Source organism: Corticium candelabrum, chromosome 7, assembly GCF_963422355.1.
Source record: "Corticium candelabrum chromosome 7, ooCorCand1.1, whole genome shotgun sequence".
NCBI lineage: Eukaryota > Metazoa > Porifera > Homoscleromorpha > Homosclerophorida > Plakinidae > Corticium > Corticium candelabrum.
The window spans coordinates 3,457,554-3,476,522 of record NC_085091.1 but is presented as its reverse complement, the minus strand read 5'-3'; the positions used below and the strand labels follow the sequence as shown (position 1 = coordinate 3,476,522).

General features: G+C 43.5%; 2 protein-coding genes across 4 annotated transcripts in view; one reads left to right on the top strand and one right to left on the bottom strand.

Annotated features, from left to right (window-relative positions):
* The window catches only part of LOC134181922 (protocadherin Fat 4-like), a 28,861-nt gene extending 18,808 nt beyond the window's left edge, over positions 1-10,053 (top strand). The window contains exons 28-36 of one of the 3 annotated variants that reach the window (XM_062649216.1): positions 1-3; positions 61-225; positions 1,046-1,209; positions 1,264-1,501; positions 1,567-1,692; positions 2,631-2,705; positions 2,762-3,290; positions 3,534-3,661; positions 5,297-7,939. The exon at positions 1-3 is cut by the window's left edge and continues 237 nt beyond it. In XM_062649216.1, coding sequence (XP_062505200.1) covers positions 1-3; positions 61-225; positions 1,046-1,209; positions 1,264-1,501; positions 1,567-1,692; positions 2,631-2,705; positions 2,762-3,290; positions 3,534-3,661; positions 5,297-7,633 — 3,765 coding nt within the window. In that variant the 3' untranslated portion in view covers positions 7,634-7,939. Of the gene's footprint in view, positions 4-60; positions 226-1,045; positions 1,502-1,566; positions 1,693-2,630; positions 2,706-2,761; positions 3,291-3,533; positions 3,662-5,296; positions 7,940-8,913 lie in introns of those variants that run through there. The other 2 variants (XM_062649217.1, XM_062649215.1) reach the window with 2 other exon arrangements.
* Positions 10,054-12,033: 1,980 nt separating this feature from the next.
* Positions 12,034-15,920, bottom strand: LOC134182046 (glycine amidinotransferase, mitochondrial-like). The gene is made up of 2 exons (XM_062649369.1): positions 15,152-15,920; positions 12,034-12,590 (listed from the first exon to the last, which is right to left on the bottom strand). The coding sequence occupies exons 1-2, from the start codon at positions 15,890-15,892 to the stop codon at positions 12,144-12,146; spliced, it is 1,188 nt and encodes a 395-aa protein (XP_062505353.1). The 5' UTR covers positions 15,893-15,920; the 3' UTR covers positions 12,034-12,143.
* Positions 15,921-18,969: the final 3,049 nt, after the last annotated feature.

Below are 18,969 nucleotides of genomic sequence, written 5' to 3'. Positions count from 1 at the left end.
CAGGTAGTAATTTTTCATCATTTCTTGGTAATCGTGAAAGTATCTTATTAATTTCCATAGAACTTTACGTACACTTTGTTGACTGCTCAACCCAGTTTCCCGTTTGTGATCAATGGGAATGTGTTGGAGACAGTTCGGAGACTTAACTACGAGGCACAACAGTCGTGGCAACTGACAGTTCACACGACAGACAATGGTGGTCTCTCAATATCAGAAGCGTTTCAGGTAAGTTAACTCACGTTCTTTTGGTTACGGTTAGTTTCTGGTTAATACTAAAATTCAAGAAACCAATTGCTTTAATTTTGGTTAACCCAAAACCAAAGTAATTGTACTAAAACTAAACTAAAACATCCTGGTTTAATTTTTAGTATTAGGCTAATCTATTTTAATTCACGAGGTTAATCATTTTTGACAATTGCACGATATTACTTGACCGTGTGCCGTTTTTTGTGCAAAGACCACGCCTGTCTGGTGCTTTACCCACAACATTTTTTCAACAGCAAGGAGCTCGCAATAGACTATCTGACTACCGTTTAGAGAAAGTTGTTTGACTCGGAACAGGGCCTGTGAATGTGGCCTATATATGTCTGTTTTGTGAATAAATGAATCAAAGTAGAAGTGAACATGTTATGAGTAACATAACCTGTGTCTTGGGCAATGACCATTACAAATAGCTATTCAATTTTATAGCATTTGCCTGTGTGCAATGAACAGTTTGGCATCAAGTGCTTGTTAACACTACACACACACACATGGTCTTTCTTGCTCTCACTGCATTGCAATTATTGCATGTATACCTGCATGGTGCACCTGTTCTCATATTAGTAGTAACTACATGCATGGAGTTTACGCATACAGATATATGTAAAACTATAATTCATAACTAAAACTAAAATTACAGCAAAAAGTTACTAAACTTAAAACTAAAACTGTCTTGAAAAACTAAAAACCAAAACTAAAGTGACATGTAATACCAAAACAACAAGGCTGGTAAGGTTTTTCTTGTTCAGAATACCAATTTTTTGTTTGCAATTTTGATTTTTAGGTAAATGTAACAGACGTCAATGACCCACCTTCAGCCATTAACGTGGCAGGTACAGTGTCCGTACCAGAGAACAGCATGGCAGCCACGTTTGCTGGACAGCTACAGACCATGGACGACGATTACGGACAGAGTCATGTATACAGAATCGAAGCAGTTTCTGCAGGGTTTGACCATCATTTTCTTGTTCCCAAAATGTATTTCGAATGCATTTGTTCTAGGCTCGATATGCAGCGCGTTAGCGCAGACTTGCTGTCCGTTTTCAGTCTCAATGCAGCAAACGGAGAACTGGCAGTTGGCGCAAAGGAATTGTTGGATTATGAAGCAATTTCTGCGTACACGATACAAATTGTTAGCACAGATTCAGGTACACCACCGTACTCATTGTCCGGAACGGTTACAGTCAATGTCTTGGATGTCAACGAGGCACCTAGCAACGTTACTCTGAGTGGAAACGAGGTTTATCTATTGCAGTATGCCAAGCGACGTGGTTAATTAAGTTGTGAACATTTTTTCTGTTGTAGATTGTTGAGGGAAGCATCGTCAATAGTACGGTTGGTCATCTGACTGTCAGTGATCCGGACAACGAGCTGGGATTAATCCAGACACATCGTTGCGTTGTACTCGACTCAGACCATCAGCCATTTAAGGTAGAACAGATGACACATTTGTCCCAACCTAGTGCTGTGTGAGTAAATGTAAACAGCAGAGTGGAGTATAATGGTTAGTCATTGGTCATTGACAGACCAACTGGTGTTCATGGCTGACTACATTTTTGCTTTTGTCGGACATCCCTACATGATTGACCAAGGTGTAATAGTTATTGCATGGATGGTAGGGAATCAATGAGTGACCCAAAAGTCTAGACAACTAACTGAAGCAGCAGGCAAAATCTAATTGTAGATTTAATGATCTCCAGAAGCGTGATGCATCAATGTCAATACTGTAATACTGTGACAGTTTTATTTTGATACCAAGTAAATACAGTAGTGAATATGATGCAAAAAATAAAGAATTGTGAACTACCGTATTCCTTTGAATAGTGGCCGCAGCCTCTATTTCTTAACAAGGTTATGGAAATGTGGCCTCTAAGCGAGGGCGGCCTCTGTTTTTATGTCTCTACTTAACACCATGACACATTGGTACTCAAACGTCACATTTCTTTGAATTGACATAGTTGGCCACTTTTGAAGGTGCCAACTTGGCAGGTTTAGCCGTAAACGCCACAACTATTATGTTATAATTGATAGACGAGTGCATGTAATAGGATGAGATTGATGCAGAAGCATATGGAAGCATGCGATATGGGTGTGGCCAGTAACTTTGCAGATTAGTGCGGCCAAGGGCGGCCTTTATTTTCAACAAGTCTCTTCAGCTGCGGCTTCAAAATGAGGGCGGCCACTATTCAAAGAAATACGGTAAATGTTGACATCGATAATTGCAAGAAAGGATTGTGAAATGAAATAAGATTGGATGCCTAAATTTTATGTCAGGTCAACCTCTTTGGCTAGAGCACGATGTCTGACCAAAATTTTGCCTTATATTCCACTCTGAAAATGTAAACAGTGTAAATGGCATTGTGTATTAGGTTATAGACAACCGCACTCTTGTTGTAAGCCAAGCAACTTTAAATTATGAACAAGAAGAGTTTTACTATCTTGGGGTCAGTGTTAGTCGATGGATATTAAGATATTTTTTGAATCTGTAATATCTGCTAAGGTTCGATGCTATGATGATGGTCATCCTCAAATGTATGTCGAGGCATCGTTTACAATTCAAGTGCTCAATACGAACGAGGCCCCATCTCAGGTTGGTCTAACATCTTACACCATTGATGAAAACAAGGATCCCGGCTTTTTGGTTGGCATAGCAATGAGCATAGATCCAGACAATGAACAGAGTTGGGTACAGAATGTGACTTTTAGGATCGAAGAAGGCGCTCTCGTGCCATTCGCAATGATCAATGACACTGACATTGTGTCAATGATTTCGTTCGATTTTGAGAATCAATCACGGTATGTGTTCCACTTGATGGCAATCGACGACGGCCTACCTCCTCAACACACAAGCCAAAAAATTGAAATACACATTATTGATATTAATGATCAACCCAGATATGTTGGCCTCAACAGTAGCGGTGTGGATGAGAACTCTCCTGACGGTACCGTTGTCGGAAATCTCTACACGATCGATGAAGACCGATTTCAGTCGCATGTTTACAGCATCATCCCACAATATGGAGTCTCAGGTAATCAATTGTGATTGTGACAGACTCTGGTGCGATGCATATGTTGTGTGCAAAGCGCAGATTTGGACAATCCATGGATTGCCTGTACAAACCATGGATCGCCAATACAAACCATGCATACCTAACCCTAACCTATAACCCTAACCCTAAAATTACCCACAAACTAGAAATCGTAGGTTTGTCCATATCCACACTCTGCACATAACATATATAGATGCTCATGAAATGCGAATTCGCTTGTAGGTCTGTTTGCAATTAACGGTGATCAGCTCGTGGTTGCGAGTGGTACCAATTTGGACCATGAGGAGGAGACAACACACTCTATAGTAATCATGACCACTGACAACGGTTCTCCTCAACTGACTTATCAGGTAGGTCATAAATTAATTAAGATTTAACTACCGTATTTCCTCAAATAGTAACCCGTGGTTACTATTTTTAACGAGATCCGAACCACGAGTTACTATGTAAGCAGGGTTACTAATCGAGCATGGGTTACAATTTTTCAATGTTTGCTATCATATGGTTCAAGTTGAAGTAAAGAGCTTAAACAAGTATATGTTATAGACTGCTGGCGAGTGTATAAACGAAATACACCCCGCTCTGCCCACGAGTTGGCACGAGAGCGAAGCCTGATTACTAACGAGTTGGGCAGAGCGGGGTGTATTTTGTTTATACACTTGCCAGAAGGTCTATAACCAGCTTGTAGTACCCAGCTGAGGCGTTGATATATCCTTTAGGCGTGAAATTCAAGTCAGTTGTGTAGCAAAATTTTTAGTGATGACCATGCTTGCCTCAGCCTTACGTAGGCTGAAATCGACTTGGGCATTGAAACAGCAGAATTGCCAGTTATTGATTTTTTGGAATCTAGTAAATTGTTAGACATTGATGTTGTTTCTGATTAGCAGTCTTCTCAATCTCGTTTCCAAGCTCCCATTTCATCCAGTAGTTTTCAGAAGTTTCTTGATTGCGTGTTTCCCTTAACACCATAAATGCTACTGCATGGGCGGTTAGAGTGTTCAACGCATGGAAGAAATGGAGAAACGAGCAGCCAAGGGCGGTACGTGCATGATCTGCAAGTTATGAACAACAGAGAAATGCATTACTGGCTTGCACGGTTTATGCATGAAGTTCAGAGGCAAGGTGGAAAGCCGTATCCACCTTCTACCATGCAGCAGGTTGTAGCTGGTTTACAGCGTTCTGTGCGCGAGCATCATTCTGTTGCTGAACGCTTAGCTAACCATGGTTAATTTTTTCCAGAAGGATGACTTTCAGTTTAGTTTGCTCAGGTCTGCACTTGTATTGTTTGTTCTGGCTGACAGATATGTTTCAGAAATCATGTAGTAGCCTATTTTTATGTACCCAAACAATTGTTATGTTCACACTCTGGTTCACATTTTGATAAACCAGTAGCCCCAGGCAGTTATACCGCCTGATTTATTGACCGGACAATATGTAGCGGAAGTGGGATATGTCACTTATTCTAAGCGAATATTGGACACTGATTGGCGCAGACGAAGGTAGGTTGCTACAAGCAAGTATTAGAGGAACACACTCTTAACGCATGCAAAACTTTCAAGTCACAGTAACCCCTATTCAGTTACTGGTAGTGTACTCAGTGTTCTCACCACAATGTCCGCATCATCATGATCATTGTCTTCATCTGACTGTGGCTCTATTGCCAGACTTGTTCCCTTAATGTTTTGTGTTAGCTTTTGATCTATGACATCCAAGGCATGGGTACTAATCGATCACAAACGGGTTACTATTTTATCAAACTGATTAGATCCACGGGTTACTACTTTATCAAACTGATCAGATCCACGGGTTACTATTTTATCAAACTGATTAGATCCACGGGTTACTACTTTATCAAACTGATCAGATCCACGGGTTACTATTTTTCAAACTGATCAGATCCACGGGCTACTATTCGAGCACGGTTACTATTCGAGGAAATACGGTAAACTAATTTGATAGCAATTACTGAACCGTATACACTATAGCGCGACGTCGTCGTGTTCGTCTTGGATGTGAACGAGCCGCCGTCAAGAATCGTAATGCACAACAGAGACGAGATTGAAGAAAACAGTCCGGCCGGCACGTGGGTCGCCAATCTGAGGGTCGTCGACAAAGACCTCGAGCAGACGCATCACTGCAAGCTGCTCAACGGCTCGCAGTACTTTACTCTCGTCGCCTACAACGACACAGTACAGGAAATACACGTGTCTCCTGATGCGAACATCGACTACGAAACGGAAGGGAACATTTGGATCAACGTCGAGTGCGTCGACTCCGGCTCTCCGCCGCTTGCCGTCGCGCAGTCTCTTGATATTCGAGTGCTCGACGTCAACGACCCGATTACGGCTATCGTGCTGACGGGGTCAATGACGGTGCGCGAAGACGTTCCCGTCGACACGCCGATCTCCGACGTGTCGGTGGTCGACGAAGACGTCGGACAGACGCACACGTACGTCGTGGTCGGCGACATGTCGTTCGGTTTTACGGTCGATAATTCGCGCCGTCGGCTCGTCGTCACTCGTCCGCTCGTGTTGGACTTCGAGAGCCTCGACAATCCGTACGTTAACGTTACCGTTGCGGTAGCCGACGACGGCAACCCGCCGTCGACGTACAATCAGACATTTACCATCACTGTCATTAATATAAATGAACCCCCGGTTATTGTGGTGGACACTCTTGGTGTATACGAGAACGCATCGAGAGGGGACCTGATCGCAGAGTTGAGCTCGAGCAATCCGGAAGAAGATCAGACGATCACTTACCGCATTCTAGACGTCGACGGTTTTGCCAACTTTACTGAGTTTTACATACGCGACGTCGCGTATCTTTACCTGAACGACAGCATCAGCTACGAGTCTCGGTCATCATATTTGTTGGAAATCGAAGCGACGGATAACGGAAACCCTCCGGCGGCGTCGTCGACGTCGATCACCGTCGACGTTCTCCGCACGGATCCGTGCGCCGTCGGCACCGCCGACTGCGACGAAAACGCTCTCTGCCGCCGACTGTCGTCTAGTGTGAGTCGCTGCGAATGTGTCGTCGGATACAGCGGAGACGGCCGGACGTGTAGCAATATCGACGAGTGCGCTGCCGCGCCGCTGGCGTTAGTTGCCGCTTCCGTGTGCAACTACGGCGACTGTACGGACGGGATTGCCAACTACTCGTGCGCTTGCCTGCCTGGATACACCAACTTCGACTGCAGTCGTGAGATCGACGAGTGCGCGTCAAGTCCGTGCATCGGAGGAGAGTGTGTCGACGTCGTGAACGGTTACGCTTGCGTGTGCGATGACGGATACACTGGCGTTGCGTGTGACGTCAACGTCGACGACTGCGCAGCCGTGCTGTGCGGCGGCGGTACTTGTGTGGACGGTATCGCCGACTACAAGTGCGAGTGCCCGGATTATTGGGTTGGTGATCGATGTTCGTTTCCGCTCGACGTGTGCAAGCAACCAGGCGTGTGTCAACAGAAGAACTGCATTCCTAAGTCGGTTAATGCTTTAGTTATTGAGAAGAAAGATGTCGGACAGGATCCATCTGGTCCGCCGGCTGCACTTCAACCCGTCACAATTGCCAATGTGGGTAACAATGGCGGTGACGACGACCATCAAAGCGGTGACACTCCGTATGTGTGCGTGGCAGACGATACCATCGTCACGATTCTGTTTCCTCCCGAAGTGAATGCGAACAGCCCGTCGTTCAAGACGAAATGGGAACGCTATTTGTTGAACGATCTGTATATCAACATACCAACAGACAACGGCGGCCATATTGGGAACTACCATGTTCCCGTCTCTTCCGTCTATATCACAAGCGTTTCTACGCAGTCGGACGGCAGCACGGCCGTTCACTTTGTGGTGATGATCAACAACAAAGCGGTTGGTCCCTATAGTGTGATCGAGGGCTTGAACCAGAATTGTCTTCACTCGACATCATTGGATCACAACGATCTGATTTGCGCTGCTGTGGAAAAGTCCGCAAATGATCCGAATCACCAACCCCCGCCTATTCATTGTCTTGATTGTCTGAACGCGGCACCAGCAGATAGCAGCAAGAATACTAGCTTGATGGATTTCATCTGGCCTGTCGTGTTTTGTGTACTAGTCATTGCTGGGCTTGTAGGTTTGCTGCTTTATTGCCTACACAAAAGAAGGAAGAACTTGAGGCAGATTAGAGCGAAAGACAAAAACGAAGTCTCTAAACAAAATGAACCCTTGTCGGGTGTTTATGTAAACAATTTGTTCGAACTTGACATTGATGATGATGATGTAGGAACACACAGTAAATCAGCATATCAAAGTACAGATGTTGATGTGTTGCAATGATGATGGAGTGATTTTAAATCAGATCTGCCAATCAGGGACCACTATGATAATTCTAATGATCTTTGTTGTTAGGGTACGTACGTGTACCAGTATGTGTGAACTTGTCTATCTTGCGTTGTGCTTTTGTGTATGTTTTGAGTTCTGACTCTTTTGTAAATGTACAATGTCTTGATTTTTGTTCAGAATTTTTATATATCAAATTTTTTGCGTTGATTTACAATTTATTGACATAGCCTGACAGATTTGTGCGTGTTTTCCACGCTCAGCAAACATTATGTGCTTAACTACAGACAAATGTCATGATCATATGGTCATTTTGTGAACTAGCCTATTTCATTGACGAGACGGTCGAGTGGTTGCTTCGGTAGGATTCTAAAGCTACATGGCATTGTTGCAATGCAAGTCGTACATGCTCTCTTTAAGATTACTGGCTACTTCTAATGCCTTTCCTTTCAATCGACTCATACATGAATGGATTCTAATGAGAATCATTCTTGCACTGTGAATGGTAGATTGCTAGCCGCACTTCCTTCCGTATACGTATGCATAACAGCCCTGCAACTTAACTGACACTGAGATTTTAGTGTAGACTAAAATATCTAGTTACTATTAGAGAAGCAGTCGCACCACATACTAAAACTTGCTGAATGGAAGCTACACGCAGGGCCCCTTTAGGGACTCGTGACCCACTACCTCAATACTACAGTACTACGCATGTCACTTGTCTCGTCGTCTAGAACGGACAGCCATTTCTGTAATACTGTTTTTGTCGTCCAACTCCTACTGTTAACGTTGCACTATTGCTGTTCAGCGTGTAACATACTTCGCAACAGCAGTAAAACAGCAGTAGTATAGTACTAGTGTACTAGTACAGCAACAATGAGTACATAAATACAGCTGTCTGTTCTAGACCTCGAAACGAAAGGCGGCGTAGTAGTATGGGTAGTGGGAGGTTTAGCTTACTCACCCTTCCCCAAGAGTAATGAACCTCCAAAGGAGGTGACTGAGCCAAGACCACACTACCTCTACTATTGAGAACTATAACATTCTGAGTGGGTCTGCAGTAGTGTACAGCATGCAGGCTTATATTTTGCAGCAACCACTCTCGATCGACCGCACGCTACAGACCCGGCGCATTGCATACCGCAGTGCGCAATTTCCTAACCAAAGTGATTGCGTTAGCTCCTCTGTATTGCTCGCCTATAATATTGTTTCTGCTGCGTAATAAGATGTAATAAGAGAAGTGACTCACTTGTGTAAATCTGTTTTTTTTCTGTCAGCGCACGGACAAGACAGGAGTTTTTGGTAGGGTACCGCTACAAAACATGCATATAATAGACGTACGGTTGAAAAGAGTGGCAGTCGAACTGGTGGGACCGATCTCACCACCAAGTGACGGCGGTCATCGATATCCTACGTTATTCGATTACGCGACCAGATATCCAGAAGCCATCCCTATCAAGAACATCGATACAAAGACGGTAGCGGAGGCTCTCGTCGACATTCACATCCGATTGGGAATACCGGAGGAAGTACTGAGTGACTTAGGAAGGCAATTCGTTTCAGATTGCTTGAAGGAGGTGTCCAGACTACTTAGGATCAGTCTACTTGCTTCAACGCCTTATCATCTTATGTGTAATGGTCTCGTGGATATATTTAACGGTACAGTTTACTGAAAACGATGCTGAGACGATTGTGTACGGAAAAGCCTAGACAGTGGGATAGATTTGTTAATGCTTTGTTATATATATTTGCGTACCGAGAAGTACCGTAAGAGTCCACTGGCTTTTCGCCATTTTTGAATTGGTCTACGGAAGAACAGTGCGGGGACCGATGTGCATACTTCGTCACCTCTGGACACATGAAGATGATGACACAGAAGTGCGTACTACTTAATTATCATTATGACTTAGAGATTTGAGCGTACCACACAAATAGCAAGAGAAGAACTACAAAAGGCACAACAATATTAGAAACGCCATTATCACTCGAGAGCAAGACAACGACAGTTTAAAAAAGGTGACAAGGTTCTTGTTTTATTACCGACGGATTATTGGAGCTCATTACGTACCTCAGAATGCGAATCGAGACAATCAAAGTGCGCAACATCGCCGCCGCTGATTTTCTTAGTTACTCGCTTGATGACGGTGACTAGGAATTGAAGTTGAATCCCCAATGTTTTAACTTGGAGGGGAGTGGTGTTACGTGTCAGCAAGCATATTTGAAGAAATGGGCGGAGTTTGAGTCGAATGACTGAACACCAGTCTCCGGTAACATGTATATTATAGATACTCATAATTAGGAACTTAGTAGCGTGTATTGTTAGAGTATAGTGGTGTGAGCTATACGCCGGTTCCTCTTCATCGTATTTCTTTTGCTGCTAGCCTGTACTAACCCTAACTCACCTTAATTAAACGAGTCGTGACAGTATACTTTTAACGTCCTCGCAGTCTCTTTCTTGATTTCTCCTCTGCGAACTCAATGGCCTTTCAGCTTGTAAGACACGTCGAATGACCGTTGCTTACGGCGTTTCTCCATTGATGCGACACGTGGCGATCGATTGCTCAACTCTCACGATTTGGTGTTCGCGTGTCTCCAGAAGGCGGTACCCGGATATTTGAGAACCGGCCTGGCAGCCTGGCGCTAAACCGGGCAGGCGGTAATACGGGGTCGGCGCTAAAACGAGGAAATACGGTACTAGTCGTACGGAAAGCTAGGCTAGATAGCAACTTATACAAGTGCCTTGAATCTATGTAGCGTAGGCGTAGCCATATATACTATGACGTTTGCCTTATTACCCGAGTCTCGGATTTTCAGGCTAAGGGTATAGTAATCGTTCAATGACCGACCGACGGTATTTGTACTCGATCAGCACAGATTCAAATGAAGCTGTTCCGACCAATAGACGAGAAGTGGTGTCATTACCGACCAATAGTCGAACGTGAAGTCATCCTGCTACTAGGCAACAACCAGACGTCTAGCTAGAGAAGCGGCACAAAAAACAAGACGCCTAGAAAAGCTGCACAAAGAACGAGACGTTTACATTCTTGTGAACTACAAAACCGGTGGTAAGCTATTTGTTTTGCTCTACATTTGTAATGTGCATGTTTCCCACCAACAAACAGAACCGTGATCACGCGCGTTACTTCAACACGTAAGGCGAAGATGGCCAGCCGGCCTAGCGTCGAGGCTCTCCGACTTGTACCATTTGGCTTGTTCCAGCACTTCGAAACAACTATATTTGTAACGTGCATGTTTTCCCCGATTACGACCACTACAAGACGTTTAGAGAAGATGCACAAACAATCAGACGTCTAGAGGTCAAAGCTATACAAACAAACAGACGCCTAGAGAAGCTGCAGAAACAACCAGACGTCTACATTTTTGTGACATGGAAAGTTGGTGGTGATCTGCTTGTTTTGCTTTGTACATTTGTAACGTGCCCACCAACAAACAGAACAATGATTACGCGAGTCACTTCGTCACGTAAGGTGAGGATGGCCAGCGTCGAGGCTACTCGACTTCGGATATTTGGCTTGTTCCAGCACTTCAAAACAACTACATTTGTAACGTGCATGTTTTTCCTCATTACGATAACAACCAGACATCTAGAGGAGCTGCACAAACAAGCAGACGTGTAGATTTTTGTGAGCTGGAAAATCGGTGGCGAGCTGTTTCTTTTGTTGTACGTGAAGGTTTAGTACTTAGAAACAACGCCTAATTTAGCTACATTTGTAACGTTCGTGTTTTCCCACATCTCATTTTGTTTTTGGCTCTGCTGTTACCTATGCCACGCCTAAAACCGCCTATAGTGGTTCCTTACAACCTCAAAAGCTTTACAAACAATCAGATGCCTAGAGAAGTTGCACAAAGAGCCAAACGTCTAGAGAGCAAAGGTTGTAACATTATGCTTATTCCATCAATAGTGTCATCTTCTGAAAGCCCAAAACGTTAATTTGTAGGTGAATGAAATCGTATTTTTTACTGAAAATCAGTGCTGCTTCTTTTGTACTATCTAATAGAAAGCTGGTTTTCGTATCTGCTCTAGACTTTCGCTGTAAGTGGCGGTGGGTGTCGCATATACCATTCTGTCATAGCGTGACTAATTAACTTCAATGTGCATACCAGCCAAGGTTTTGCACTGCTATTGCTTCTTGATCTATTAGCGTAACCGTTCGATACGCGTTGGTTAGCCCTAGACAGTTCGTTCAACATCTACACACTCGTTGCACAGGACGCGTGTTTGTGTGGGTGCACTCGCGAGTACAAGCAGAGAAGAGTAGCGGTGTATGACACGTCAACTAGGCGTTGCAGCGAGGATACCAGAGAACAGGAACAAATAGATAGCTATGGCAAGACGTTGCGAGTAGTATTTGTCCCGTTACAGATGCTACATTACATCATCCGCTAGCTGGATATATTGATGAATTTTAGCAGAAGTGTTAATACGCAATAACTACAGTGAACACTAGATAATCAAACGCAACGTTTGTAGTCAGAATAAAGTTGTTTAGAAATATGACTCGAGTGTACTCTTCCTCTTCACATCAGCTGTCCAGCAATGAAAGCTTCCACCAATTTCATTGGCAACGCTCAAGTCTACTTTGATGCACTGGATACCGAGAGATTCAAACATCTTGTGCATTGGGTATTCTTTGGCTGAAACGACGACACGATTCTCATCCAACATGAGAACGTTCATAGAGATCCAGTGTGATGCCAGCCAGGAATCATCGGCAACCGGTGCAGGAACAGAGACGACTTTCCATCCTGCTTTCTCGAAAATTTCGATCTGATGACATGGTTTCTTGGGATTCGACAACACAATACCTGGACGTATGGCAAGAAGAGTGGCATCGATATGCATGGGATTGAGATCGTCGAATGACACCTCGTGGATGCGGTAGTCGTCAGCAAGATGGCGTCGCAGCCACTCAATGCCAAATTTGTTTGTTACCTACAGATGAAAAAGTTAGTCAAAAGAACAAAGTAACAATTTGCTGAAGCGACAAACATAAAAAAGACAATCTAGATGTCTTTAACTAAACTAGAGAAGGAGAGATCTTCTAGATAGTCCTTTCTATCAATGTGCCAGCAAATGTCTAAAGAGAAAAAGTCTTCGTCCTGGTAACTGTAAGTCTACGATTACTTGTACTATCAATTGGCAAGCTGTTTGCGTATAGAAGTATACACCACGAGGACAGGTGTTTGAACCACGCCCATTTTTAGACCTTGTCTAGTTTCGTAAACCCAGTCTTGCAAACTTAATTAAATGATCACAATAAATTACAGGATGATGATAATGGTGATAACATTTTGTGCAGTCTCGCGTAGACAGCTACGCGAGACTAGGTCACGTCTCGTCTAGATTTAAAGAATAAAGTCTCACGTTAGAAAATGCTGTGGATATGTGCCGTTCTATGGAAGCGACAACATAATATCTCACCTGCATGGCGGCGCCGAGTACCCCAACAAAGGAATGAGATTCGGAAGCTGCATGGGCGCACACGATAAAAGAATCGAAAGCGCGCCGACAAGGCATTATGCTATTATTGCGCGACAAGACACGAGCCACGAGCCTGTCCAGCATGGGGCAAGAGATGTAGTTACTGCAACAAGCTGAATCATGCAGCGGAGGCTTGCAAGAAGGCTGAAAAAGAGGCACGCGGGATTGAAACGCGCAGCAAGAAGGAGACCGCCAACACAGTGACGCCTAGCGAAATCAGCACTAATGAGGAGAAGGAAATAGCCAAAGACCACTTTGCCTACATAATTAGTAGACGTTCTGATACAGTAAACGACAGGGTGTGTCATATCATCTTGGACATACATGGTATAGGGCTAAAAGCCAAAGCTGACACAGGTGCCACATGCAACATCCATCCTCTCCAGGCATATATACAAGGTATTGTGTGAGGATCCCCAGAGCAAACCACTACTCGCTTAACGGCATATGGAGGGACACAACTGACAGTTACAGGGATAAAATCCCTAGAAACAACATTCAAAGGTGTGAATAGAAAGATGGAGTTTATTGTAGTTGCAGAAAATGTGGAGGCCTTGATAAGACTACCCACGTTAAGGAAAATTGGTATCATTCAACAAGCAGAGTCAGTTAACAAAATTCAAGAACTACCAGAAGCAATCAGTCAATTTATCGATGTATTTCAAGGACTCGGACAACTTCCAGGTAAACATACGATTCGACTGCAGAAAAATGCTCAAGCAACCATACAACCGGCTAGACGAGTCCCCTTCAAGTACAGGCAACAACTGAAGGCACAGCTGGAGGAAATGGTAGACGAAAATATCCTTGCCATGGTAACAGAGGCTACAGCATGAGCCAGTCCCACTCTACCGTACTAGTAAATTTAAGCCAGGAACAGACAAGCTAGGCATCTGCATGGATCCGAGTGCTCTACACAACTCGATTCAACAAGAACACTATCAAATCAAGACACCAGAAGAAAAATTTGCAGATTTAGCAGGCTGTGAGTACTTCAGCACACTAGATGCTACCTCCGGTTTTTTTACAAATGGCATTGGAGGAAAAGAGCAGCTTAGAAAGAAGAGAAAAACACAGCAAAACCCAACCTTACAAGCCATATGAACATACATAACAGCAGGTTGGCCCTGTGTGACTGGGTGTTGGCGTTGAAATCACATACTTTACACATGTGTCTCAGTGTTTAATTGCAGACCACCTTGTAGATTTAATTACTATCACACCTTGTAGATTAGTTAAATAGAGGAACTAACCCCTCCGCCCTCGGGCTTCGTGTCATTAACTTAATCATTGATGATCCCTGCAACCATTCTCTAAAGCCTAGTTCACAATATGACGCTGACGTTGACGTTGACGCTGACGATGACGCTGGACGTTGACATTGACGCTGACGCTGATGCTGACGATGACGTTGTACCATTCACAATATTTTCCGTGAGCGTCAGGAGACGTTGGTCAGCACCTGTCTGGATACTCGAGCGTTGAGCGCATGCTAACGCACGTTATTGTAACACCACGTGTGTATCGTAGATGGACGAAGAAATTGTAATTCTTCTATTTCTCATTCGTCGCCGTAGGCGTAGAGCTAGAGAATATCAACAACGGCAAATGTGGGTCAGACCAATCTTTCAACGAAGGCGGCAACAGGGAGAATTTTAGATGTACGCGCCAAAGACACGGATAACTCCGCACGCTGTCGATTAGACCCTCCATGCGAAATCCGGGATTTGATAAGACTGTTCTTTGATTTGTAGAAAGTAATCACGTGTTTTCCGGTTACGTTGGTACACTTCCGGAATCGACGCTAGAGTTGAACTCGAGTCAACTCCAGCGTCAAGAACGCTGGACGAACGCTGGACGAACGCTGCGACGAACGTCGTCGACGTTGACATGTTCACAATACGACGCTCACGCCAGTGTCATCGTCATCGTCAGCGTCATCGTCAGCGTCAACGTCAGCGTCGTATTGTGAACTAGGCTTAACTCTATTACTTAGAACGTAAAGTCCTCACTTGACTTCTCTGAGCGAAGATATCTCGTCCACATCTCATGAAATCGGCTGCATCGAAGCATGGCTCAAACTCTGTTGTCACAAACTTTCCTTTGGCTACTAGAGAACGACGATCTTCGGCTGATGTGCCAACATAATCTTGGTCGTATAGTTGATCAGACATGAACGGTTTCGGAGCTGTCGTCCACTTTGCTCCTCTTTGAAAATATTCTTTCATGAGATTGCGGTAGCCACGGTATTCGAAGAATCGACTTCTCCACGCCATTGGGGATTCGATCAGTTCGTTACCAACGGTCAGAATGATGTCACGAGGCATGGCACTGTGCATGCCCGAGCTACTGAAGTCGGGTGTCGAGTAAACGAAAGACTGATCTTGAACATCCGGTCGCCTGACAGTCACTCCTTCGTGTTCGAGCACCCTACAGAATTCCTCAACCTCTGACTCTGCTTCAGCTCCACGAGGAAACGGTTGTCCAGCATGCTTCTCGTAAAATGACAACTCATCGTCGCAAATTGCCTCTACTTCCAGGCTATACGGCGGTATATACGTACCTTCTGCTCGCCCGACAATAACCTCTTCCAGATGGTCCCATTCGTTGTGACTGTTTACAGGACAGTCATCAGGAGCGGTAGATTGGAGCTTTCGGTTTTGTCTGCCAAACAAATGAGTAAAGAAGCGGCCTGTTGACAAAATACAAAGAGAAGAAGATCTTTGGAATCGAGCAAGCGGAGCAATCGCCATACGTGTCGACTCGAGCGAACGGCGGAGGGGTCTGGGATCATCCCGCCTGTAGTAGAGTAAAGGACTTGGGACTACCCGTAGTACTCATTAGCATACTGATAGAATATGACACTAGAGCGACGCCCCTGTTATCGGACACCATCAATCATCGGACAGCCATGCGAGAAGTAAACGAAGTAAGACTGAGCTTTGCTAGAGGCCACAGTAAGAAGGATTAGTAAAGACTGTGATTCCAGACGTGGGACTTCCAAAGGCTTGAAACGGTTATGCTAGGACGGTAAACGTGATCCTTCTCAGCGACCCCGGTCATCACTACTAGCCCGCACGCTCGTAAATCGATGTAAATAGCACGTAAATCGAATTTACGATCATCGTATTGAAACCGTGAATTACGCCGATGCTACTCGTAAATAGACGTATTTATTCATAAATGGCCACTTTACGTTCATTTACGGTCATTTACGTAGCAATTACGTGTCATTTACGTTGCAATTACGGCGCCTATAAGTAGCAATTACGGCTCATTTACGTAGCAATTACGGCTCATTTACGTAGCAATTACGGCTCATTTACGTTGCAATTACGCGCATATACGTAGCAATTGCCGCTCATTTACGTAGCAATTACGGCGCATTTACGTAGCAATTATGGTTCATTCATGATTGTTTTACGTTTGGTTTACTCTCTGTTTGCGTTGACCTTTTGCTCGAAAGTGACTGCTGTATTTGTTTATCACACTCACATGTTAACTGATATGCATTAACTATAGAGGTCATATTGCAATACAAGATGGTAGGTAACGATAGAGAAAGTCGCAAGCTTTCAAGACGAAACAGAACGAGCAGAAGAATCAGAAATACCAAGCAAATACTCGCGAAACCATAGCGACTGTGAGTTCCTTGAAGTCAAAGCGGCCTAGATTGACTTGCTAATTGGCTACTTCCTCTATTAGCAGCATTCTTTTTGTAAGACCATTCTTTCTTAATGAGTTGAGAACCATGCCAAAGTATTATCAAACCGCCTGTGCAATACATACGCCGTCGTTAACCTAACTATAGAAAATCCGGGAACTTGCGGATTCTCTTGATACCAAGATCTTCACTGTCTGCTGTATTGCGCAGAAGATATTACAGAATTTTAAAGAGCAAGGTCAACGCTAACAGAGAGTATCTAATCTACAAGGTGTCATAGTAATTAAATCTACAAGGTGGTCTGCAATTAATTAAACACTGAGACAAATCCAACTCTGTGACATCTTTGCAAATCTTCATGTGTAAAGTACGTGTTTTCAACGCCAACACTCACCCACACAGATCTTTGGTATGGCGCGCCATGTGTGTCAAAAGTCGTTTCGTCGGCTCATTGATGTCGATTCGTCGGCTCATTGATGTCGATTTGTCGGCTGGTTGATGTCGTTTCGTCGGCTCATTGATGTCGTTTCGTCGGCTCATTGATGTTAGCGGGTGGCCTCAGGGTGCGTGACCATTTCGTCCATCCCATTTTCAACAATTGAATAAATATTGAATTAGAAATTGAAAATAGCCTAGAAGTTGCTTGTAATCTCAATATTCAATTCTATTAAAAATTAAAATTGACTGATTGACAAACTATAATTATCTGCGGATTATAATAAATATTGAAAACATACTTAATATCTAACCAATTTCTATTTCAATGCAATGCAATATTGAAATTGCAAGCACGTTAGTTTAATTTTCAATGTTAAATTCAATAATCAATTTAAATTTAATGTAATTTTAAATTTTATTTTTATTTTTAATTTAAATTTTAAAAATTAAATTTTGAATTTTGAATTTGCATGGCCAATTGGTCCATTCCATTTTTAATTTTTGAGACAAATTAAAAATTGAATGTCAAATTAAAAATTGACTGGCGTTGTTTGCTCTTACCTGCGAATTTTCAACACTTGCTGTGTCCACTGTGGACTCGGGCCCGCCACACGCGGGGAAGTCCCTAAAGGCTGTATAAAGGCTTTCTTATTATAATATAACAGGCACCCTAGTGGATACAACAAGCTACGACGTGTTAATTAAAATGCGTACATCTCTAGACAACAATGTTTACAACAACGTGTAGAGGTGCCTGTACAGGCCTGTAAGAACCTTATCATAACACAAAGTGTTTACCTGTGAATTGTTGATCTGTTGTATCCACTAAGGTTAGTGCCTCTATGGACTTCCCCGCGTGTGGCGGGCCCGCGTCCACAGTGGACACAGCAAGTGTTGAAAATTCGCAGGTAAAAGCAAACAACGCCAGTCAATTTTTAATTTGACATTCAATTTTTAATCAAAATGTACTTTTTAAAATTTAAATTGAAAAAAAAAATAAAATTTAAAATTAAATTAAATTTAAATTGATTATTGAATTTAACATTGAAAATTAAACTAACGTGCTTGCAATTTCAATATTGCATTGAATTGAAATAGAAAATTGTTTAGAAATTAAGTATGTTTTCAATATTTATTATAATCCGCAGATAATTATAGTTTGTCAATCAGTCAATTTTAATTTTTAATAGAATTGAATATTGAGATTACAAGCAACTTCTAGGCTATTTTCAATTTCTAATTCAATATTTATTCAATTGTTGAAAATGGAATGGACGAAATGGTCACGCACCCTGAGGCCACCCGCTGACATCAATGAGCCGACGAAACGACATCAACCAGCCGACGAAACGACATCAACCAGCCGACGAATCGACATCAACCAGCCGACGAAACGACATCAACCAGCCGACGAATCGACATCAACCAGCCGACGAAACGACATCAACCAGCCGACGAAACGACATCAACGAGCCGACGAATCGACATCAATGAGCCGACGAAACGACTTTTGACACACATGGCGCGCCATACTTTGGAACACCTTCATGTTACAAGAGACAGGAACAAGAAAAAATTAAAACTGATCTATTCACCGGATCTACTTTACAAATCCCATATATATTACATCTCTCTCTCTCTCCCTCCCTCCCTCCCTCCCTCCCTCCCTCCCTCCCTCCCTCCCTCCCTCCCTCCCTCCCTCCCTCCCTCCCTCCCTCCCTCCCTCCC